Source organism: Microcaecilia unicolor, chromosome 1, assembly GCF_901765095.1.
Source record: "Microcaecilia unicolor chromosome 1, aMicUni1.1, whole genome shotgun sequence".
Taxonomy (NCBI): domain Eukaryota; kingdom Metazoa; phylum Chordata; class Amphibia; order Gymnophiona; family Siphonopidae; genus Microcaecilia; species Microcaecilia unicolor.
Window position 1 is genome coordinate 498,026,556 of NC_044031.1, and position 26,752 is coordinate 498,053,307.

Sequence of the window (26,752 nt, forward strand, 5' to 3'; positions counted from 1 at the left end):
AAGCAAAACGTCCAAAGCACAAAACCTTTTTCTAAACAGTATTTAAAAAAAAAAAGATAGACGTTTTTCTTTTTTTGAAAATGACCTTCTTTCCTATTCGGATTTTGGAAGTTTTGTGCAAAACGTCCTAAATCAGACATAATGTCATATCAAAAATGCCCCCCCCCCCCCCCCCACACATAACTTTTTGTAAGTCTAAGCGCTTTGAAAATGAGCCTCATACAGTCTTTTCCTTTGGTACTGAGATCCAGTGGTGATAGGTCTCAGATTAACACAGCCTCTTGTGACTGACCCAGTAGAGTGGAGCATTGAAAGCAGAAACATGGAGACAACACTGCTATATGGTGGGAGCAGAGATGCAAGGGCCAATTTCCTCTTGGATAGTTCTGTTTTTGTTTAATGGAAAAATAAACAACTACTGCTTACTTTAATAAATACAGAACTCTCAGTTTTCATAGACTGCCTTTGGTTCCCGATCCTTCCGTGGACCAACTTGCATCATTTCTTTTCATCCATAACACAGACAAGATAGCATTTCCCTCTTCTTTTTTGTAGTCAAAACCATAAATTGGCAACTATATCCCTCCTCTCATGAATTTCATTTTCATATAGAAAACCTGCAGGAGGAAGGTTAGAGCTGCTGTGTGGACTGCGAGTTCTTGCAAAGGGGCCAGTGAAGAACGCTACTATGAGGTTAACTACATGGTTAATGCAGGGTTAACATAAAAGTTATTGGCTGAAATATGCAGGAGTTCCTGGGGTGATCTGGGAAATTACAGATGGGTAAGCCTGATGTCAGCGCGGGGCAAAATAGTGGAAACTATTATAAACAAATATAGTTTAATTTGGATTTAGCCAAGGGAAGTCTTGCCTTGCCAATTTGCTTCATTTCTTTGAAGGCATGAATAAACATGTGGATAAAGATGAGCTGGTTGATGTAGTGTATCTAGATTTTCTGAAAGCTTTTGATAAAGTTCCTCATGAGAGACTCCTGAGAAAATTAAAGAGTCATGGGATAGGAGGCAATGTTCTGGTATGGATTTGGAATTGGATATTAGACAGAAAACAGAAGGTAGGGTTAAATGTCCATTTCTCTCAATGGAGGAGGGTGAATAGTGAAGTGCCACAGGGATCAGTACTGGGACCAACGCTATTTAACCTATTTATAAATGATATGGAATTCAAAACGATGAGTGAGGTGATTAAATTTGCAGATGACACAAAACTATAAACTTTTGTAAAAGTGTGTAGACTATGAAAAATTACAGTAAGGCCTTAGGAAATTGGAAGACTGGTCATCCAAATGGCAGATGAAATTCAATGTGGACAAATGCAATCGATGCACATTGGAGAAATATAATCGAAATCATAGTTACCTGATGTTAGGTTCCATCATAGGGGTCATCATAGATAATATACTGAAATTTTCTGCCCAGTGTGCCATGGCAGCCAAAAAAGCAAACAGAATGCTAGGAATTATTAGGAAAGGGAGAGAATATAAGACAAGAATAATATAATGCCTCTGTATTGCTCCATGGTATGACCACAACTTGAGTATTGTGTATAATTCTGGTCACTGTATCTCAAAAAAGATATAGTGGAATTAGAAAAGGTTCAAAGATGGATGGCCAAATGATTAAGGGGATTGAACTCCTTTCATATAAGGAAAGGCTTAAGAGTTTAGGGCTCTTCAGCTTGGAAAAGAGACAGCTGAGGGGGAGGGGGATGTGATAGAGATCTACAAAATCTTGAGTGATATAGAACAGGTAACCATGAATCAATTGTTTATTCTTTCAAAACGTACTAAGACTGGGGCACACTCAATTAAGTTACATGGTAATACTGTTTAAATTAATAGGAGGAAATATTTTTTCACTCAATGAATAATTAAAGACTAGTTATGGTTAGCGTATCTGGGTTTAAGAAAGATTTGGACAAGTTCTTGGAGGAAAAAAGTCCATAGTTTTCTATTCCTTAGCATCAGAGCAGATGAATCCATGAACTAATGGGTTATGCCCATCAACCAGCAGGTGGAGATAGAGTTCAGAAATGAACTATATCTTATAAGATGGTGAAGCTCATGGTGGTTTAGTATTTCTCTATCTCCATCATCAGCTCCTGGATTCTTTGGGATAACTCTGCTCCTGTTCCATTTGTGTGATTCAGTAGAGCTTGGTTCAGGCTTTGCTGGTGCCAATTTGGGGTACACCTGTTGGTGCCAGGTTCTTCCCCCTCCCCCTTCTGCAGTCTTCGCCTTTCCCTGACAAAAAAAAAGAGCCTCAGAGGCTATTGTGCCACAGTTGGTGTGATCAACAGCTGATGCCCTGAGGAGGCGATCAAGTGTCTTTTCCAGTCCTCTCAGTTCTCTGCAGAGAAGGGCTCCTTTTGGTTTCCCAGTTTTTAGCACCGGTGGCAGTGAGTATACTTTTAAATATTTAATGTCTGTTGAGGTTTGCAGTCACAGTTGTTTTGGGTTTTGGTCTGGCATGGTGGCTGAACTCGTGAAGCAGTGCTCCTGCTGTGGAGCACAGAAATCAGCGTTGAGGCATTATTCAGCGTGTGCTGGGGCTCAGGACACGACAACTGCAGTGATGGGGCCTTCTCTCTCCTGCATGAGAAATGGCGCCATGAGTGCCTCTCAGGACTCTGCATCTTACTTTGTTTTAGCAGAGTGCCAACGGTTGTTTTAAGAAATCAGCTGACATTGCTGCCTGGATGTCTCACTGCCATCTGAAACTAAACATGACCAAGACTGAGCTTCTTATTTTTCCCCCTAAACCAACCTCTCCTCTTCCCTCATTCTCTATCTCTGTGGATAACACTCTCATCATCCCTGTCTTATCAGCTCGTAACCTTGGGGTCATCTTTGACTCCTCTCTCTTTCTCTGCACATATCCAACAGACTGCTAAAACCTGTCATATCTTTCTCTATAATATCACCAAAATTCATCCCTTCCTTTCTGAGCACACTGCTAAAACCCTTATCCACACTCTTATCACCTCTTGTTTAGACTACTGCAACTTGCTTCTCACAGGTCTCCTACCAAGCCAGCTCTCTCCTCTTCAATCTGTTCAAAATTCTGCTGCATGACTTATATTCTGCCAGTGTCGCTATGCTCATATTAGTCCTCTTCTCAAGTCACTTCATTGGTTCCCTATCCATTTCCGCATACAATTCAAACTCCTCTTACTGACTTACAAGTGCATTCACGCTGCAGCTCCTTAGTACCTCTCAACTGTTATCTCTCCCTACACTCCTCCCCGGGAACTCCGTTCATTAGGTAAATCTCTTGTATCTGTACCCTTCTCTACTTCAAATCCAGACGCCGTTGCTTTTATCTTGCTGCATCATATGCCTGGAATAGACTTCCTGAGCCAGTACATTAGGCTCCATCTCTGGCCAAACCCCACGTTTTTGAGGCTGCTTTTAACTCTTAACCCCTATTCACTTGTTCAGTACCCATATCTGTTTTATCATTCCCACCTTAATAATTCCCTTCTCCCTTATTTGTCCTGTTTGTCCTGATTAGATTGTTAGCTCTGTCGAGCAGGAACTGTCTCTTCACGTTCAAGTGTACAGTGCTGCGTATATCTAGTAGCACTATAGAAATGATAAGTAGTATTAGTAGTAGTAGACTTTGCATCCCTCTGACAATACTGCTCTTCAGTAAGGTAACCGGTTCTTATCGGTTTAGTGTTTAGTGATAACTGGTTATTATTTTAACCTGTTAGTGCTGGTTATTATTATTTTAAATGATAATTTTTATTTTTCACATTATACTTTAACATGGTGTTTGTTATGTTTAAACTGTACCACCAAGCTGTACATAACTTAGAGCGTCGGTTTTGGTGCACTTTTATCTTTATGGTAGCGGTGTCTTCCCTTCTTTAGCCCTTAGCGGTCATTTGTAACTGGGTATTTCTTAACCGGTTATTTATAACTTAGCGGTTTTCGTAACCGGTCATTTCTGGTATATTTTTTTTTAGCCCCAAGTACCTTTTGATATGTCTCTTTGTTTTTCTGTTTTTTTTTTTTGCACTGCAATGCTTCCAAGTAAGCAAATGGGGACTATTTTTCTTTCACAGCTGGCAGTGCATTCACTGTGTACACATACACACGCATGATACGTAAAGTACTATACATAGAGCAGTGACTTAACCGAAGTGGGTTACTGTGTAATTTACTCCTCACCGTGCTCAGGTGCTTCAAATGTTTGTTAGCCTACACCGTACGTTTAACAGTGCCTTAACCACGGAAGGTTCCTGTATATTTTGTCTAACAGTATTCTTAAGAACTTGTAAACATCTTTTAGCTATTTCTTGACTTACAGCCCGATATGTTTTATTAAATGCCCACAGTAAACCTTAGAATCTATATTGATCATATGTTATGCATTGCTGTTTTATTTTTATTATGATATTCTTATTGTATGATGTTTTAATGACCACATTTTTGTAATGCAGTCCATGTTCTCAGTTTCATGCATTCTATGCTTTATATTTTCTTTCTTATTCTATATTCAAGTTTTTGTTCAGAAATGCATGTTATTTAATTTGCTTTGTACATATTTTGTATGGTTTTATACAATTCTGTGACCCCTGAAGCAGGTGGCTAGTCCACCGAAACATGGAGCTGTGTCGAGTCTCACTTTGGTGCCTTTATAAATACATTTTTACTGCTACTCCCGTCTTGAGAGTCGTGAATCATCCTGTACTCCATGAAACTACTTTCTCCATAAACAAAAGCTCTTTATGGGCTAAAGATTTAGGGCTTCTTTTACTAAGCAACACTAGTGATTCCCAGCATGGCAAATGCGACGAAGCCCATAGGAATTGATTGGGCTTCGTCGCATTTGCTGCGATGAAATCACTAGCGTGGCTTAGTAAAAGTCATGTAGAGCCAAATTTTTGTTATGGTTTCCATATAAATGTTGTGTGACCTGTTTCACTTTTAAGTACACTTTCTTTGACCCAGTTCAGTTGAAATTGTTTATAGATGCAAAGAGGCTAGAACTTCCTGTACCAACTACTGGAGACGTTTAGTAACTTGTCATAATGGTGTATTGTAGCTCTTAGTGTTCTTAGTATTTATTATCTTTATTACCCCTTGCTTCAGGGATCTATTTTCTTTCGTCTTTGATCTCCTTCTATATGGTAAACTGTTCCTTTTATGTTATCTTTGATAATTTACCTTGATGTGTTATTTCTAAGGGTGTTTTTCTGTTTCAAGTGTGATACTTGTTAATATTACTAAAATGCAAATTAAAAAAAAATCTTAGCTGCCAAATTCTAGACCGTTCTTCAAGGTTCACCAGATCCCTTGTCATGTTATCCACACAATCAGAGGTGTCTATCCTATTGCAGATTTTGGTATTATCCGCAGCTAGACAAACCTTACCAGTCAGCCTTTCCATGATAATGCTTACAAAAATGTTAAAAAGTACCATCCAAGAACTGAAATTCAAGGCACACCACTTGTGTCATCCCTTTCCTCAGAGTGAACTACATTTATCACTGCCATTTGCTTCCTTCCACTCAACCAGTTTCTAAAACAGTCGCTTTAGGGCCCATACCAAGGGCACTCAGTGGTCTGTGAGGAACCTGGCAAAGGCTGTGCTAAAATCTAAGTGCACCACATCTAGCTTATCTCATAATCCAATTATCTGGCCACCCAGTCAGACATTAATCAGGTTTGACTGACAGTATGCACTTGTATTAAAACCATGCTGCCTCAGATCCTGCAAACCATTGGATTACAGAAGTCTCACTATCCTCTGTTTTAGAAGTGTTTTTATTAATTTACATAGTGCAAAGATGAGACTAACCAGTCTGTATTCCCAACCCTCTCCTTATGTCTACTTCTGTGGACCACATCCACCCTTCTCCAGTCCTCCTGGATCACTCCCAACTCTAAGGAAGCATTGAAAAGATTGGACAGTAGAGCTGCCAGAATTGATCAATGTCTACCAGACTTCTGTCTTATTTGTCTTCGGTGTTCCTTTTCCCAGCCCTTGAGTGAACACAGAACAGATATATTTGTTAAGTAATTCTGTTTTATCATTCTCAGCTTCTACATATTCCTCCCCTTCACCCTTGAGCCTCACAATATCACTTTTGCAATTCCTATCACTAACATATGTAAAACAAACAAAAAGAGAGAAAAAAAGACATATTCCCCCCCCCCCCCCCCCCCCCCCCATTGGCTACTTTTTCTTCCATATCCATCTTTGCTTTTTTTACTTTACTACTACTTTGACTCTCTTAGCTTTTCCAAATATTTTTCTCTGTCTTCCTTTTTCTTCAATGTTTTGTAGTTTATGAAGGCTAACTTCTTTTGCCTTACTTCTTCAGCTACTACTTTTGAGAACCAAAGTGACCTTGTTTTCCTCTTACTTTTATTTATTTTCCTAACTAAACAGTTTGTTGCCCTTAAAATATCTGATTTCATTTAATACTGTTTTTCTAATTTCCCCAGATGTTCCCATCCAGCTAACAATTTTCTGAAGTATTCCCCCATCTTAACAAAGTTAGATTTTAAAGCCTAAAATCTTCACTTTTAAATAAACTGTCTCTATGTGTGTCCTAAGAACATAACAACAGAAGAGTAGCCATACTGGGTCAGACCAAAGGTCCATGTAGCCAGTATCCTGCCTCCAACAGTAGCCAATCCAGGTCACAAGTACCTGGCAAAAATCCAATTAGTAGCAACATTCCATGCTACCAATCCCTGGACAAGCAGTGGCTTTCCCCATGTCCATCTCAATAACAGACTGGGGACATTGCTTCCAGGAACTTGTCTAAACCTTTTTTAAACCCGGATACGCTAACTGCTGTTACCACATCCTCAGGCAGCGAGTTCCAGAGTTTAACTATTCTTTGAGTGAAAAATATATTTCCTCCTATTTGTTTTAAAAGTATTTCCATGTAATTTTATTGTGTCCCCCTGGTCTTTGTACTTTTTGAAAGAATGGAAAATTCATTCTAAACCACTAAGGATTTTATAGACCTTAATCATATCCCCCCTCAGCTGTCTCTTTTCGAAGTTGAAGAGCCCTGACCTCTTTAGCCTTTCCTCATATGGGTGCCCTTGACCCACCCATTGCCATCCCATGGCCCCACCCCATCTTGGGTTGTGTGCAAGAAGATGTAGGCACAGTTCTTTATAGAGTGCAAAGGTTGCTGTGCATACGACTCCAAATTAGTGCCAATTAATGCCACTGTCTTATAATAATTATCTGAAAATTCAATGGGACTGTAAGAAATCTGTTTTGGCCAATAGTAAAGATGCAGTATATTAAAGCACAATAGAGGATTTAGATCCCATTATTCTAGACCACACGTGGGAAATATGTCTTCTAAAATAATAATGCTTTTTCATAGACAAGCAGAAAACAAACTTAGTTTTGATCTTCCTGTGTGTTATTTTCATAAGTATTTTTGCTATTGTCATAGAGGGAAAACATTTTACAAACTATGCAAGGATTATTTATTGAAAAGCTAATTCCTTCAGTTATTTCTTGAAGAGCACATTACTCATGAATATCATTTTTTGAAGATTTTACACAGAAAACCCAGATTCCATTGGCCTACCGATGGCTGCCCATTCAAAGAATAGTGGTCCTGGGAAAATTGTAAATGAGCTTTTCAAGCAGGCAAGAGAACTTGGAGCAGTTCCTTTAGATGAAGCCTTAAGAACCTCAGATGATTTGGACAAAGCTAAAGTAAGTGTTATACATAAATTTTCATGTATGTGGTAAAAAAACAAAAACTCAATAAAACTGACCTTGCTGCTTGTTCCATGACTAAGCATGGCTGCTCTGCGCATGCTACAGATGGCTGTTATACACGCAGACAACCTGCGTGTATGAGAGCCAGCATAGCTTTTTTTTTCTTCAAAATCAAACATTAAACGAAAAATATGGGTGCTTCTGATATCACTGTGCCAAAATGTTGTTCAAATGGATGTACGACACTCCCTGGGCTCAATAATGTTTTCTATGTTTCTATATCAGTGCCATAGAAAATGTAGGGGTAGTTTTGGGGGTAGGACAGTTTGTGGGGTATTATGTCAGTTCTGGAAAGGGTGGTTTTTTAGGTGAGCGGTAGTTTGTAAAGGGTTTATTTTTTGTGGGTGGGGTAATATTTAATTATCTTTCTGACCTCATGGGCAACTTTCTTTAAATTAATCCCCTTATTTTCTAACTGCTCTTACTCTCTTACCTATCTGTATGTTCCATCTTTGCTTATACCCTACGCTATCTATTAAAATGTTCTATTACATATTGTGTAAGTAAGTATACTATGCCGTACTTTGCATTTATTTGAATATTTGTACTGCTGTAATTGTCTATTTCTTATGTTTGATTTATTGGTGTGGAGGAATAGCCTAGTGGTTAGTACAGCAGACTTTGATGCTGGGGAGCTGGGTTCAATTCCCATTACAGCTCTTTGTGACTCTGCACAAAAGGCAGCAGTAAAAATATAGAACAGCAATATGTTTCCAATTGGAAAAACCAGACAAATCAGACTCGAATGGATCCCCACACAAACTATATACCAGCAGAATCTCTCACTATGGTCACATTCAGAACACAGATCAACCCTCTCTAATTACAGAATAAAGGACCAAACAGGAAACACTGAGAAATCACATTCTCTATAAGCAGAACAACACAGGAGAAATAAAAAGGCATTATCTACTGCAAGGAGCAAAATGCAAGATCACTTTCTCCCCCAATATAAAACCTACAAATAAATAAATTATCTTGATACCCATGAAATGGTAAAAAATTGTGGGATACAGTTTCTCCAGCCACATTGTTTAAATGTATTCCACAAAGACATGCCGTGTAAGTTTTGCTGGCATTTGCTAAATAGCAGACACAGCATACTTGCGTGTAAGTGGACACATACGCATCTATATGCTAATATTCCAAATATTTTCACCTATAACAAAAATAAAGCACCTCTTGCCCAACCAGGTCCATCTATATGTATCCGACTAAGTCAAGGGAAGGGTGGGGGAACAGAATAGTGCCAATCAATGTTACCCCTTCTCTCCCTTAGCATCAACACCAATGAAACATGAATATAGGGACATAGATAAAATCCAGATATCACAGATCCATTAGATCCAGTCTATGAGGGGCATTTTTGATATGACATCTAAGTCCGACTTTGCAAGTTTTGCAAAAAATGTCCAAAATCTGAATAGGAAAAAGAAGGTCATTTTCAAAAAAGAAAACCGTCTATCTTTTTTTCCCCCCCCCAAAATACTGTTTTGAACAAGGTTTTGTGATTTGGACTTTTTGTTCTTTGGTCCATTTTTGAAAAAAAAAAGTCAAAGTGCAAAATGCACAAAATCAAGCTATTAGGATGTAGGAGGAGCCAGCATTTTTAGTAGACAGGTCCCCCAAACATCCCAGGAAAGCAGTAAGGCACCCTAGGGGGCACTGCAGTGGACTTCATAAAATGCTCCCAGGTACACATCTCACCATTGCTCCCTTATCTTGTCTTCTGAGCCCCCCCCAAAACCCACCTAAAACCCACTGCCCCCAACTGTACACCACTACCATAGCCCTTACGGGTGAATGAGGCACCTATATGTGGGTAAAGTGGGTTTCTGATGAGTTTTGGAGGGCTCACAGTTTGCAGTGCACTGCATCCACCACTAGACCATTCCAGGGAATGGACCTAAGTATAACATCTGAGGCTGGCATAGAGACTGGCAAGTAATGTTTTTTTATCACATTTTTGGGGTGTGGGAGGGGGTTGGTGACCACTGGGGGAGTAAGGGGGGTCATCCCTGATTTTCTTCAGCTATCATCTGGTCATTTAGGGCACTTTTATATGCCTTATTCGTTATAAAAACAAGTCTAGCTCAAAATGTCTTAGTTTTAGTTTTTTTAAACATCCAGGTGTTAGGAACACCCAGATCCCACCTTTAACACATCCCCTTATGATTTGAATGCACTTCTAAAAATTGGTTTTGAAAATACCATTGTGGACTTTTTGTGAGAAAAACGTCCAAATGCAGATTTATGCCACTTTTTGGACGTTTTTCTCTTTTGAAAATGAGCTCCTGTATCACCTTAAATCAGGCTTAAATAAAGGATCAGGCTTTTAACCAGTCAGCCACATCCCTGGATCCTCTGCTATGCACCGGCTTATCCTGCCCAGGAATCTTGGCATTTTGTTTCATCACATTAAAGGTTGATCTGAAAGTCTCCAGATCTCACTTTTATTACTAAGACTCAACCTTCCTGGGGGTGTTCAGAGGCAGTCCAAAGCAGGATCTAGAGACCTCCAGATCCAATTTTAATGTGAAGAAAATGCTTATGTTCCTGAGCAGGAAAAGCCAGCACAAAGCAGGCCATAACAGCTAAGCAGAGGACTGGGATAAAGCCGGATTCTCCATATAGACTGGTTTTATAGACTGGATCAGGCAGATCCAGGAGATCTGGCTTTTACCCAGTCTCTAAATACAGCACCCGACAGCAGAGGGGGTGCTCTTCAGAGACCTGAGCAGTCACACATATTCAATAAGAAACCGAAAAAAGGTAGCAGAAATATAATGAAATTATCCCATAGCCCAGCATCTCCCCTGGCCTTCCGTATCCCCCCAACCCCTGCATATAAAGCCCAGCATGTGCCCTGCCCTCCTATACCCCCTTGCCCCTCCTTACCCATCATGGTAGAGAGGAGTAGCCTAATGGTTAGTGCAGTGGGCTGAGAACCTAGCAAACTGGGTTCAGTTCCCACTGCAGCTCTTTTTGTCTCCGGGCAAGTAACTTAACCCTTCATTGCCTCAGGTACAAAATAAGTACCAATATATAATATGTAAATTACTTAGATTGTAACCACAGAAAAGCAGTATATCAAATCCTATCTCCCTTTCCTTTCATATAAAGCCCAGCATATCCTCTACCCTTCCATTCCCCCTAACCTCCTGGAATCCTCTCTGCTTCCCCCCCCCCCCCCCCCCCCCCAAAATCCCCTCATATAAAGCCTGGTATCTTCCATACCCCTCTAACCCCCTCCTTTTAAAACATCTCTCCCTGCCCTTCCATACCCACCTTTCCTCATAACGTGGCATCTCCCCTGCCCTTCTCTGCTCCCACAGCCCAGCATAAATTTTGCTTCTCTACACCACACAGCCCAGCATAAAATCTTAAACTTTTATTTATCTGGGCAGTGGGCACTGGCATTGGTGGAGAAGAGGCCCAAGTTGAATGCTGGCTTCTGGGCTCAGGTGGCTCTTCAGCTCCTCAGGCTCTCTTTGAGGACGATGTTCAGGCTCTCTTTGCAGCTCTTCAGGGAAGTTCATGCCAGGATCCATTCTCCTCAGCAAAGTCCGTGCTCTTTCTCCTCAGTGAAGTTCATGGGCTCTGACGCTGCCAATGACTCTGGTGCTCGCTCCTGCCTACCGGCAACACTTGACTCATGATTCAACATGGTGCCGGTAGGCAGGAGCCAACATGTCCAGGCCACAGGAGCAGATGCCAGAGACTGAGAGAGGGATGGGGGACCTGGGCCCCTGAGGGGCCCGTAGCTATGCCACTGCTTCTACCTTACAAACGGTAGTAAATTAAAACAGCAAATACAGCTCCATAACCCAACATCATCCTCACCACTTAAAAAGAATTGTTCTTCCCATCTACTTTAATTTCTGATTCTTTCAGAAAATAATATACTTACCATCATTTATTAGTATTGATAGCTTGCAAGAATGCCATGAATATTCTCTGATGATAGGTATAGAATCCATATTGACGAGTCATGTTGTTTGTTTATTTATTAATGTAAATTTATGTATCACTTGCTCTTAATCAATCCAAAAACAATGTACCGTCATGGTCAAAGATAGCATGGATAAAACATCATCAGCTCACATGATATCATATTCAGAGTCTTAAACTATCAAAAGATATTACACAATTATCATAACACAGTTTTATAGCAGAATAAAAGCCTTAAACACTGAATAATGATGATATTACAAGTACATTGAAATATATTTATATGTGATCAATCATAAAAGCATTGGTTTGGGGATGTCTAGCTAGATAGATTTATCTAGCCATCTTTAAATAACAGTATTAATTCTTGTTCAACAATTTAATCCATTTATATTTTTATCACAGAAAGAGGAGAGAGAAATTGGGTGGATGATGCTAGGGGGAAAGAGAAAATGGGTGATTTCTGCAGACATTCTTGAACCCTCCTGGACCTGCAGCTAGAGAATGGTACGGGGACACATGGGAACTGTGGGGATAGAGATGCGGTCAGAGCCCGTGGGGATGGGGACAGAGCCCACAGTGATAGGGACAAACTTTGTCCCCATCCCCGTGTCATTCTCTAATGCAGACAATGATATTTTGGAAAAACGAGCAAGAACACTAGCCAAAACTGGCAAAACTTGCACGGGGGCTCCTGTGCATTCCTGCTACCAGCATGTCTAAGAGGATATTTTCTGTTGTGGGAAGGACTGTGGAAGACAGGAGAGCTAGACTGAATCCTCAGATTTCTGATGACTTATTATTCATCCACAGATTTTAAAAATCATAACAGTGCTTTATAAGGCATATCCCCCCCCCCCCCCCCCCAAATTAGGGCATATAGAGCAGGTTGTATTTTATTTATTTTTTTGTTGCATTTGTATCCCACATTTTCCCACCTATTTGCAGGCTCAATGTGGCTTACAATGTTCTGTTATGGTATTCGCCATTCCAGAGTACAAGTTAAGTTGGTGTTACATAGAGAATAGGATGACATGATAAAATTAAGTATTTTGTACTTCTGGGTGGATTAAGATTCCTTGGAGTAGTAGAAGTTAGCTATTGTTGGACTTGGAGGGAGGGGTATTTCAGTTGCTTGTTGTTGTTATTGTTGTCTATTTATGATTTATAAACAACAGTTATACAAAATATTGTTCCTTTTTATACTTTAATAAAAAGATTTAAATATAAAATCATACGTTCTGAAGCTTGTGCAGATGAGGACAGATCCCTTGGGGATGGGGTCAGAGCCCTCGTAGACAGGGTGGGAATGGGGACAAACTTTGTCCTCGTGTCATTCTCTATGGGGTCCTTTTACTAAGGTGCGCTGAAAAATGGCCAGCGCTAGTGTAGATGCATGTTTTGGGCTCATTCAGAATCATTTATCACCGCACCTGCAAAAATGCCTTTTTTAAATATTTGCAGAAAATGGACATGCAGCAGAAAATTGCCACGCATCCATTTTGGGTCTGAGACCTTACCATCAGCCATTGACCTAGTGGTAAAGTCTCACGAGGTAACCAGGCGGTATTGACTGTGTGTCCAATACACATGTCTGAAAATAAATTTTTGGATTCCTGTATCGGACGTGCGCCAAAAATGAAATTATCACAAGAGCTACACGGTAGCCGGATGGTAACTCCATTTTGGCACGCATTGGGCGCACGTAGACACATGGTTTTGTAAAAGGGCCCCTTTATGCAGTAGTTTTCAGTATGTCACTCTATGGCTCAGAGTTAGGCAGACTATAAACTACAGAACGTTTTCATCTAGCCCTTTGACACCTGGTCTACTCTCCAGTACTATTCACCTGCCATTGGTAATTTCCAACACTGCCAATCTCACTTCTTTTTGGTGCATCTGCATTTCTGTTTCCTGTGTAAGCAGAGAGAGATAATTTTAAATGAAGGCTATTTTTTTTTACTTGTTTTGAGTATTGCCCATTCTTTATAGTATCTCAAGCCACTGCAGACACAGAGGCAGCAGGAGAATGACACTGCTATTTGCGGAAGGGAGTATAGGGGCAACATTGTCAGATTCTGGCTGTTTTGCTGTTCAGTTGACTCTACATCCACCTTGGTTGTTATATAGTGTTTTGCTGTTAAGACAGTGATGATCCTGAAAAGTAGGAAAGTCTTGGGGATGGTTGCTGTCATTAGTGGTGAAAGAAGCAACAATGCCGGGCACGAAGAAACAGCAAAATAATATTTAATTGCTCTCAAAGCTATTTGCTTTTCAGGGGGAGTCCATGATTGTGGCAGCAATCCTAGAAGTACAGAACTATGCTGGTGAAGAGCCAGTGTTGCATTAGATGTTGATCAGGAAACAAACAGCAGGGAAGGCTAGTGCTCACCCAAAATTGATCCAGGGAAAACAAAAATATAGCTTGAGCTCTGCACAAATGAAAGCTAACTGGCAGCCAGGGTTAGTCACTCCATGTCATATGCACCTGTCTGAGTAAAGCATGGGTAGAATTTGGGGCCAGATGGAAAAAGTATAGCCAAGCTCCATATATTTTCCCTGATTGCAGTAGTTAGGGATTATTTATCCAAAGCATATTTCATTGGCCACCTCATGCCAATCAGATGGAGCAGTGAATATAAACATGGGGCCACGTGCTCAAGAAGCTGCAGCTGCTACTGTTACTATGATGCGAAGGAGGGGCATACTCCCCAAGGAGTTTAATAAAGACAGAGCTGGTCTCTGTGGGACAGTGGCAGGAGGAAAGTGACACGCTGGAGAATCTTTTTCCTACAAGTGCTCTGTTGGATGACATCACTCATATGTGAAGGCCTATATTCTGTGTCCATGGAAAACATGCGCCATGAATTATTTGTTATTCTATTGGGACTTATAATAAATCTTCAAACCTGGTGGACTCCAGAGTCATTTATCATCCCTCCCATTGGTTGTCACCCTTTCTTTCATCTTATTTTTTACAGGGAACTCTCCTCTAGTCTTTTTGTAGAAAAACAATGCACTCACACACCCCCTATCCCCCAACAAGTCCCTCTGCACCTATGGGGTGGTTCTGGTGTCTAGTGTGGATGGAGCTTTAGCAATCTCCAGACACTTCTGATGATTGGGTATCTAGTGGTAGTCTTAAAGTACTAGAGATCAAGCTGCTGAATCCTGCTGCTATGCTATTCCAGAGTGCAAGGCAGAAATAGAGATATTTAAATGTACCAAATTTCTTAGAAGTACAGTGCACTCCATTTTAGTGCACGTCGGATAAGCACATATTCTGTTTAACTGCATGCCGTACTTCGGTCCTGTTTTTGGCGCCATCAGTTTCTATGAGGACAAACTTCAGTTTAGCACACCACTGAAAAGTGCAAGATTCACTTATATGCATGGTTTAAGACCGCTTCTCTGCAGGAAAGACTCTGCATAAGTGCACACATGGAGTATGGAAGCCAATTGGCACGTGACAAAGGGGCGGTAAATTTGAAATCTCATTGGTTAACTGCCACAGACAGACTAAGCGAAAGAAAGTTGTAAGAGTGTACACTGGAGTCATCGTCGTCATCACGCAACTGTAAGACTTTAACACTGGCTGAACGAATAGAAGTTCTTAAAAAATTAGAAAACAAACAAAGTCAAACATCTATTGCTAAAGAATATGGTGTCAATCCCATTCATATATCTTGAAGCAGAAAGATCAGCTTCTGGAAGACTGGCAAAACAATACAAATCCACACAGGAAACGAAAACGGGCGGGAAAAGCGGAGGATGTAGAAGGTGGTTTTCTCAAGTCAAGAGCAGACAGTTTCCTGTCAGTGGTCCACTGCTTATGGAGAAAGCTAATCAGCTAGCTGAAAGTCTTGGACTAACTGAATTCAAAGCCACGGATGGATGGAAAGATGGAAGGAGAGGAACAACATAGTCAAGAAACAGCATGGTGAAAAACAAGACGCTGATGACTTTGGTGCTGAAAATTGGGTTGTTTCAGTTCTTTCTACCATCTTGAATGAGTTTGCACCTCATGACATTTTCAATGCTGACGAAAACGGTCTCTACTGGTGAGCAATTCCTGATGGAATACTTGCGTTCAAACAAGCCGAAACTACAGGAAGTAAAACGTCGAAGGACCGACTGATGATCCTTCTTTGCGGCAATATAGATGAGAGTGAGAAGTTGGAACCACTCGTCATTGGAAAGAGCAAACAGCCCCATTGCTTCAAGAATATTAAGTGACTTCCTGTGTCATATGAGGCTAATGCAAATTCATGGATGACTGGGGAAATTTGGAAGCAGTGGCTAAAGAAGTTAGACACTAGAATGGGGGTACAAAAGCGTCAGATTTTGTTGCTTTGTGATAATTGTGCTGTATACAGTGATGCCAGGCTGTCTAACATCAAGGTGGTCTTTCTGCCACCAAACACTACATCTCTGATCCAACCTATGGATCAGGGCATAATAGCCAATTTCAAAAAACATTATCGGGCTCTTGTGCTACGTCGTCTGATGAGCGTTATGGATGACCAGACTGGCAAGGATAAACATGCTGTTGAACTGGCTCGTAATCTATCACTGTTGAATTCCCTACATATGCAGAAAGAAGCCTGGAATCATGTTACACAGGCAACCATTGTGAACTGCTACAAGTGGGCAAGCTTTGTTAAGGATGTGGAGAGGGACGAAACAGATTCAGTTGTTGCAAATGCGTCAGATGAACAGGCTATTGACATCCCAGCCGGTGTTACTGAAGAGGAGTTTCATCACTACGTAGCTGTTGATTACGATCTACAAACAGCTGACGACAGCATTGATGTCGAGATATGCGCCTACACGCAGGCAACGGCTGATGATGAAACAGATGATGAAATGAGCAGTGAGGCACATGCTGATGAAATTCAACAACCTGTCACTTTTGCAAGAGCGCTGGAGAGTCTCAACACCTTGCGGGCCTGTCTGGAGGCCACTGGATGCCAGTACTATGACAGTTTTTACCGTCTGGCTGACGTAGTGTATGGAACTCACAGACACAATAGTGTACAGAGGACTATGACTAATTACTTCAAGTAAGCCTAACGTCAGTTAAGAAGACTGTAAAACGTCAGTTAACAGAGACTGTATACTGTACGTATAATAAACAGTACTGTACATATGTTTATCAGATGTCAAGCTTCTTTGGGTCACACTCCGGTTAACTGCATGTATTTCTTTGGTCCCAGACCCTTGCACTTAAGCAGATTGCACTGTACATCCTATCCATTAAACTTCTGTTTTCAAGCTGGCAGGATTGCCTTATCTTTAGAAAAACAATGCAGAAACCCAAAAATATGTTTAAAATGTTTTTTCTTTTTTTTTGTCATCATTCGTCATACAACATGTTGGGAGTGTGTTGGTTTGTGTTGAATTTGCTGTGTTGTATTGTGTAACTCTTTTATGGATGGCATTGGATTCTACCATGGGAAGTTCACTTCAGCAATTAACTTTCAAACCCACTATTGGGATGTTAAGATGCATTAATCATTAACATGCTCAAATATATCGTTAGTGAACAGATGTCAGTGAAAATGTGACCTTCAGTATAACACATATTAAGACTTACTGTACCTTTGTGAATCTTTTGAAATGTTGCAGGATTGTGGCGGACACAGTTTTTTTATTAAACTTTTAAAGTTCATGATAGCGATTGGGCTGTGTATAGTGTGCATTGATATCTACCATTGCATGCTTAAGTATTGTTTTCTCCTAAAGTATGTGCAATAGACCACTTTTATATCATTCTCAAATATGGCACTTGGACTTTGTATGAAAAAAATGCAATTTCAGTTGATTTTCTAATGTTGTAGGTCTCTTATTTTGGCAGTCCTTTTCTGGTGGTGGATACAAACTGGGTGATTCATCCCAGGCTCGATCAGAATATATATATGGAGAACAACAGCTGGGGCATGCACATGATGTAAGTAGTAATAATACAAAGTAACTCAAATTGTAGAGATGAGGGAAGCAAAATACTGTCACAAATACTTTCCTGAAATGATAGCAAGATAAACCTACTGGTTTATACAAAACTCGTAAGTGCCTAGAGGCAAACAGTAAAAGGGAGGAAAAAAGCCTTTGAGCCCCACCTTCTGTATGTACAAAAGAAGGATTTTTATGGGTAGGAGCCTCACTGTCATAAAAAAAAACCCTCCCTAATCACTGTATTGGCACTATGCAATGCAAACAGTTATTGGAGACCCAGAAAAAAGTGACTTATGTGTCAAGCATGTTAAACATCGATGATCCCACCAGCTAGTTTCACCAGTTGGCTGCTTCATTAAATTCTATGACTTCAAATGTCATTTAGGATTTTATACACCTCAATCACATCTCCCTTCATGCGTCTGTTCTCCAAGCTGAAGAGCCCTACCCTATTATCCTTTCCTCATATGGCAGGCCTTGCATCCCCTAAGTCATTCTGGTCACCCTTCTCTGTACCTTTTCCAGTGCCACTATATCTTTTTTGAGATGTGGCAACCGAAATTGCGCACAATACTCAAGGTGTGGTCTCACCATGGAGCGATACAGAGGCATTATGATTTATTCTGGTTTCCTTTCCTAATAACTTCTAAAATTCTGTTTGCTTTTTTAGCCACTGCAGCACACTGAGCAGAAGATTTTAATGTATTGTCCATGATGACCCCTAAATCCTTTCCTTTGGTAGCGATTCCTACTTTGGAATCTAGTATCATGTAGCTATAATTTGGGTTAATTTTCCTAATGTGTATCACTTTGCACTTGTCCACATTCATTTGCCATTTGGGTGTTCAGTGATTCAGCCTCCCAAGGACTGCAATTTCATACAGTCTGAATGTGATTTACCAAAAAAAAAAAAAAAGAAGAAGGAAAACAAACCTTCCACAAGTCTATATAAAGAAAACAAAAAAGGGTAGAAGGCGCCAAAGCATCAAGCCAGAATAACAAAACAGCTCAATTTATTCAGAAATCAAAACAAATACAAAAAAAAAAAACAGTTTTCCAGTGGAATAACATAAAAAGTAGTCTTGTACAGTGGTATACAGAAGATATTTCAAGGAAAGGAATCCCAACACAGTATTGTTTCGGCAAAGAATGCCTTCATCATGGGTTCTTACGGAAAACACGGATGAAATAAAAAACATGAATCGGATAAAAAAATTAGATGGCACATGTGAACTTATAAATGAAAAAGGAGAAGAAAGGGAAAGATCAGAACACCCCCCTCCCCCAAATAAATAAATGGAGAATAATAACAAAACGTGAGGCGATGATCATATATTTAGTGCAAAATTTGTGTAGAAACTATGGGCCCTGTTTACTAAGGTGCACTAGCGTTTTTAGCAGGTGCTAAAAATTTGCTCGCACTAACCGTGTAGGAATAAGATGGGAACCTACATGGTTAGCGCGCGCTAATTTTTCCTCTAGTGCGGCTTAGTAAACAGGGCCCTATATATGGCAAATGTGAAATTAAATGAAAGAAATAAAATGTATCTATAATGAGAAAAGCAAAAAGCAGAACATCCAAACCATGTGTGAAAAATGAATATAATTTGTAAACTGCAGTCAAGTCAGCACTAGTTGGAGTCGGGACTCCGAGCGCACCAGTCCAGTAATTCGCTGGTATCGCGATCACCCCTCATTGAGATAAGTGCTATATGGTATATCCATTTAACATCAGTAATTTAGAAAACAGCTTTAAATTTTAGACAACAATTAAGATAAGGAGGCGGTAGGGGTGCGATGATGTCACAACGGGAATAACTACAGCTTATTGCTGTGAGAAGGTTCAGCCGGTTTTCCCCATCACTGAGCACAATAGTAAACAAAAAAAAGGGAAAAAAGCACGCACTTAGCACCAGAAGGTTTTTTAGGTGTAATATGGCATAGAGGTTTTTTCATGTAGTATCTAACAATAAAAATAAAAATCGAACGGATAATTGTACCCCAGGAAGTGAATTACAATTAAATTTTAACTGCCAGACCGATGACCATTCTTCTAACGTTCGTAGATCCCTTCTCATTGGTTCTACTCCCTCCAGGGTATCCACTTTATTGGCTATTTTCATGTCATCCGCAACAAGGCAAACCTTTCCTTCCAACCCTTCAGCAATATCTCCCACAAATATATTAAACAGAGTAGGCCCCAGCACTGACCCCTGAGGAACTCCACTGCTCACCTTCCTTTGTCCCCACAAGACTTCATAATTGCTTTTAAAGGTAAATTAGTGCTTTTAAATCCAAATTTATATAAATTAAAATGCATTACTTCATATTCTAGGTACCTCTGCTTGGAGATAATGCTGTTCTAACTTGGACTATATTCTGATAGAAAATGTGCTTACAATTACAAATGTATATTGCAGAACATGTTTAGCCTTGTGTACTTTTTGCTTTCTCTTTAATTTGCCCTTCATTGATCCATGTTATTTGCTATTGATTATATAGTCAAGGCTAATTGTTCATTTCAAGAGCAGTAGTGTGTCTCAAGGCCACTGAGTTGATAATCCCTTTGTAGCTCAGCTGATATTAGTGGGTGTCCTTGAACCATTCCATCTTTCTGGGGAATTTGGGAAAGTCGAGAAACAACAAAAAACAGTGTTTATTTGTACTGTACTTACCCTCCTCCCTTGTTTAACAATACTATCCTGCTTTCTGTTTCCTCTGTCTGCTTTCTTTGCTTTCTAACATACTGATTTGTTACACTGTAGTAAAATTATCTGTTAAAATGCAAAACATAATAAATTGCTGTCTTTAACTTTGTTAAGAATCATATTTGTTAAGCTGCATTAGCTATTAATGAGGTAATGTGGTCTGTTGGATGATCCAGATTTTAGTCATGATCAATCTCACAATTAAAAAAAATTAATCTTGAGTTAATTATACCTCCGACACCCACTTTCCCCAGTGGTCTGGCATCTCTTTCTTTTCCTTTTATCCTCCCCCTCCAGCCATTATACTTGCCTGAGTTGTGGACAGCATCTACAGTGCAAGCAGGCTTCCTCTGCCAACCCCATGAGCTTTCTTTCAGCTATATCCCACCTCCTCTGATGCAACTTCCTGTTTCCAAGATGGTGGGATGTGAATACAGATTGGCTATCAGGTCTGGTGGAGGAAGTCTTTTTGCATTGCAGATGCTGTCCACAACCCAGGCAAGTTTAGAAAACAACCAGAAAAGGAGGAGGGAAGGGAGAGAGAGAGAACTGTTGGACCCTCGGGGGGGGGGGGGGGGGGGGGGGGATGTCAGAGGAGCAGTGCTGGCCCCAGATTTTGATTAATCATAATTACAATTTTTAATTGCACAGACAATATAATTAGCACACAGTAGTACTTAATGGAGCACTTTTAACAGTTAATGTACAGTAATTTCTGGTATTAACTAATAATGTGAAATTGGGTGGAGAATGGCTGGAGAATCGGTGGGGACTGTGCCTTACAGTTAATGTGGCAAATTGTGCCACCTCAGTCAGGGCCTCTTTTACTAAACCGCTCTAGTGATTCTTGCACGGCAAATAAAAGAAGCCCATTCAGTTCGTATGAGCTTCCTCTTATTTGCTTTGTCAGGAATCGCTAGCTTAGTTTAGTAAAAGAGGCCCTAAGTGTAGCTAACTCCATTGTGTTACCTGCATGTAGGTAATGTGCAGTAATACTATGTCTCCATTAACTGAATGAGGAAACTGCATCCTTGGCAGTAGATGCAGAGGTTTTGCAGTTACCACATATTTATAAAACATATTTATATTAATGAGTCTATTTTCTCCCTTCAGGTTCAAATTGTTCTTAAGCTTTGGAGAAATGGTTTCAGTTTAGATGATGGAGAGTTGAGATCTTACACAGACCCAAGGAATTCTCAATTTCTGGAGTCCATAAAAAGAGGGTAAGTTTATGGAAAGTTGCAGACTGCCACTGAGAATATCTTGACATCTGCCATCTATATATTTTGTGATATGGTGATTACTATAAATAATTCAGTAGTTAGAAACAATCTGAAATACCTTCAAAATATGTTGTGCTGTATACAAGCAGATTTTTTTTTTTTTTTTTACATTGATGTATACTAGGTAAAACTTTTATGGACAGATGTTGCACCTTCTTCAGGGTTAACACAACGAGGGGCCTTTTACAAAGGCACGCTAGCATTTTTAGTGCGTGCTAAAAATAAGCATACGCTAAATTTTAAAGATGCCTATATACTGTTATGGGCGTCTCTAGCATTTAGCTCACACTAATGATTAGCGCACGCTAAAAATTCTAGTGCACCTTTGTAAAAATACTCTGAATGCATTATGTAACACTGCCTCTAGTAATAATTCATGATATAGATTTGGATATGATCTGAGGAAAGATGAATGCAGGCCATGCCACCTGTTTTTTAAATTTTTTTAAAATTCAGAAAAGTCTTAGTTCTGAAGAATTTTTTAACTACTCAGGCAACAGCATGTTTTCACTTAATGTAAAAATATTTAGGTTCACTTTAGGGATATTTAGCTTTGTCTCTCAGAAATTAATCTGCATAACGTTTTGTACACTTCTGATTGTCATAATTAAGGGAGACCTGGCAGCCCCATTTTAAATGAAACATTGAAATATGAGATGTCCAAATTAGGAAGTGTCAAATTATAATAGTATTTTTTTTTAAGGATCTGCCAGCATAGTGCCTTTTCTAAAAAAAAAAAAACAGGCAGGAATGCATATGTATGAACCAGTTACGCACAGCAGGAGCATCTATTTTACAACTGTCAACATCTGAAACCTTTATGGAGGCAGCTAATCAATATAACACATCTCAGAGCTTACACATTTAGGGGTCCTTTTACAAAGCTGCAGTAAAATGTGGCCTGCGGTAGTTTGGGTGCTTCTTTTGAGTGTGTGCTGGGCCACATTTTACTGCATCTGGGAAAAAGGCCATTTTTTAATGGGCCGGGAAATGGGCGTGCAAAAAAGTTAAAGTAGCATGCACCTATATATGGCCTGAGCCCTTACTGCCAGCCATTGACTAAGCGGTAAGGGCTCACACACTACTCGCGCAGTAACCATGCAGCGTGCGCCAACATGGCTGCGCTGCTGGTTACCGCCGGGAATATTCCCCGCGGTCGAAAATAGAAAAATATTTTCTACCGTAGGATTCAGCATGCGCCAAACTCAGAATTACCGCTGGATACAAGTGCTACTCCGGCGGTAGTGCCGATTTGGAGTGCGCTACCTGCACATTAGCCCTCCTTCGGCATTGTAAAAGGGCCACTAAGTTGGTATTTTAGAACCTAGATGTATAAGTGCCGACATGTATGTGTGCCATTTTGAAACCTTAGTGAGGAGAGCTCAAGGAGGATGTACAATGAGTCTTTAATTCTGACAAGCATAAAAACGACCCGACATGGATTAAAGACTCATTGTCCGTGTTGTCAGAATTAAAGACTCAGTGTACATCTTCCTTGAGTTCTCCTCGCTTTATTCTTCTGTGCTTACATTTACGTGAGGGACTTTCCTCCTCCTCCTTCGTTTTTTCATTTTGAAAACTTACACATCTATTCACTCCCAATTATGTAGAGTCCGCAATCATTCAGTACAATTGATTTTGAGGGGGTCGGGAAACCACGGGGGATTAAAGGGCAATCTCCCCTAATCCATCATGTAGAGCGCTGCACAAAATGAGCGCTTTTACAAAACCTATACGTACCTGGGAGCAGCTCTGAATCCTGGCTTTGATTATGATGATCATAGATATGTGGTCCCCTTCTCAAATGGGAAATATATTTGCATTTTTTGGTTCTGCTTCAGTCCTTCATTTAAATCCCAGCTTTCTAAAATTGGGTTTTCAACATTTGTTCGATATACATGTGTAATTGCCAGTAATTTGAGAATAAGGACCTAGATGTGTATTTGAATTTGCTTCCCTTTGCTTATGTTGTAATTCAGAAAGGTGTGGGATAAACATGGAGGTTACTATATGGCATGGAGATAGAGTAAAGGTATAGAAAATTTCCACTCTATACTGTTACTCTGTCTTCATGCCATATCTGTTTTGGCATCAGTCTGCATCAGGGATAATAAATCTTACTGGACAATAGCAAAGTGCATCGCTGACTACATGAAACTTGCCGACTGAGACTCTACTGCACACCACTTGAGATCAGAAGAGTCTCAGTCGGCAAGTTTCTTGTAGTCAGCGGTGCACTTCGTTATTGTCCAGTAAGATTTATTATCCCTGCTGCAGACTGATGCCAAAACATGACCACGTTGGGTTGATGTGTAAATAAATTTTATCCTGCTTGCCATACTGGTGTATGCTAGCGTCTTTGTCACTGGTCCTCCTAGAGCAGCCACTCCAGGCAGTATTTCCTTTGAGTGTGCCTTTCTGGGCAGACTGGATGGGTCATGGTGGTCTTCATCTGCTATCATTTAGTATAGTGTCCTTATACTAAGCTGACAAGTAAATGGTATTAGTGCATTATTCTTACATGGGGCTTTGCTGCATACTAAGACCATTTATATCATGGCTGTCAGTTTGGCCTTTTTCAATTATTTCTTTTTATTTCTGTTTTTTAAAATCAGCATTAGCATAAGACCACTGAAAAAAATTAACGCAGTAGCCCTTACCACCTGCTATTTAGCAAGCGCTAAGGACTCCAACATTAAATCAGCGTTATTCAGTTAGCACAGGCTAATGTCAACACGCTAGCTGAATAGCACTTTCATGTCCATTTTCCCCTGGCATACTTACTTCCAAAAAACATTTTTTAAAAATACTTTGCAGTTAGCGCATACAAATGGCAAAACTGATTCAAAATGATTGTCATTTTTCCTGTGTAAAGCGCTCATTAGTGCTTAATGCGGTTTAGTACAAGGTGTTACTGTTACATAGTTATTTTTTTCCAAAAATATTTGTCAGTCATTTGTTAGCAGATAGTGACTCAGTGAACTTATAACTTGCCTACCCTGAGATTTTCAGCTGCTGTACGGATAGTTTTGGGCCAAAAATCTGTCTAACTGGCCCAATACTATCCATTTAGTAAAGGGACAGAAGGAGAACAGGCTACAAAAATAGCAATCCTAAACTAAATGGTTTGTGGTTGCAGCAATGACTGTATTACATATATATTCATCACTGCCGAATATACACATTGATTTAAACGCCAGCACCTGCATTTAAATTAATCTAGTCACTACTGTCACTCAAAATTGACCCCAGAGTTTATATTTCAACATACCTTTCCATTAATAAAAAGGTCCATTAAGTTATGGGAAAAGTATATTATAGAATAGGTAAAGTTATCTGACTATACAACCTCCAGCTATTTAAGGAAAAAAAATCTTCTTCATAAAGAACAAAATTTCAAATCTACCAGTTCTTATAGAAAATTGGTGGAAATCTAAAGCCATTTTATAATTTGTTACACTTATTTATTCTTGAACCAGCTGACTTCATTGATTGCTTCCCCTGTATCGATAGGGCATGAAACATACATTTTCCTCCAGATTCTATATACGGGCGCACTAATTGGCACCAGTTTGAATTTGCATGCACATCTTGCTCTGCACTATTCTATAACCTACGCTTAAATCTCATAGTTTGCAGCCCAAAAATATGTGCACCCAAACTGGGCATCTGGAATTGCACCTGGTTTCAGCAAACGTAAATCTTGGTGCTCAAATTTGGGCGCCAAAATCGGCACACAATGCTATGCTATTATCGATGCTCATTTTTGAGTGCCCATTACAGAATAGCATTGAGCACTGAAGTTTTTGGGGGGGCACCAATTTTTATGTGCCATTTATTGAATCTAGTCCTCCAAGTACAGAATTGTAGTAAAAAAAAAATGTGCAATCAAATTATAACTCATTTGTTTTGAACTTCGCGGTTGAACAATTCCAATTAAATAATCCTCCTTCTCTGAATTGCCACTCCTCCCAAAAAAGCAAGCAAATGAGAATCCTGGCATACAGACCCATGGCTCAGAATTTTTGTATTGTTTCTTACTTTTCAAGATCTGCTCTGACTCCATGGTGGCTTACAAAAACCAGGTGCATTTATGTTCCTATTTGATTAAGCCCCTACCTTACTTATTGTTGACAGGATGACTCAGTGCATATTCTCATACCTGAAATGCAGCAGTTTGCCTTGTAAGAGTATAAACTGATGTTTACTTCTGGCAGAAGATACGAAAAGGTTAGTGCTAGTAGAGAATAAACCACAGTTATTGTAGGTTGTTGAACTTATTGTTTTAAATACTAGGAACTTACAGGGCAATCAGTATTCAGCCGGCAGCAGTCAGTGTTTGTTTAAATGCTGACCACCATCCACTAAATTAGACCTGAATATTCAATGCTGGCCCCCATCTGGGTGCTGACACTGAAGATCCACATGTTTGATGGCACCTGATGTTGCCCAAGTATGGCCAATAATCAGTGCTTTACCCATATAGCCAACCTCACCTTGAGTATTGCGTTCCGTTCTAGTTGCCATATCTCAAAAAAGATATAGTGGAATTAGAAAAGGTTCAAAGAAGAGCGACCAAAATGATAAAGGAGATGGAACTCCTCCCATAAGAGGAAAGGCTAAAGAGGTTAGGGTTCTTCAGCTTGGAAAAGAAACGGCTAAGGGGGGATATGATTGAGATCTACAAAATCCTGAGTGGTGTAGAATAGGTAGAAGTGAATCGATTTTTTATTCTTTCAAAAAGTACAAAGACTAGGGGACACTCAATGAAGTTACATGGAAATACTTTTAAAACAAATAGGAGGAAATATTTTTTCACTCAAAGAATAGTTAAGCTCTGGAACTCTTTGCCGAAGGATGTAGTAACAGCGGTTAGTGTATCTGGGTTTAAAAAAGGTTTGGACAAGTTCCTGCAGGGAAAGTCTATGGTCTGTTATTGAGATAGACACAAGGAAGCTGCTGCTTTTCCTGGGATTGGTAGCATGGAATGTTGCTGCTAATTGGGTTTCTGCCAGGTACTTGTGACCTGGATTGAGCACTGTTGGAGGCAGGATACTGGGCTAAATAT

At 39.9% G+C, this 26,752-nt stretch overlaps 1 protein-coding gene across 1 annotated transcript in view; it reads left to right on the forward strand.

The window, feature by feature from the left end:
* UBXN2B (UBX domain protein 2B) overlaps window positions 1-26,752 on the forward strand; it is a 65,581-nt gene that overhangs the window by 12,367 nt on the left and 26,462 nt on the right. Inside the window, exons 3-5 of the mRNA XM_030189488.1 lie at window positions 7,556-7,721; window positions 17,596-17,688; window positions 21,515-21,624. Coding sequence (XP_030045348.1) covers window positions 7,556-7,721; window positions 17,596-17,688; window positions 21,515-21,624 — 369 coding nt within the window. The remainder of the gene's footprint in view (window positions 1-7,555; window positions 7,722-17,595; window positions 17,689-21,514; window positions 21,625-26,752) is intronic.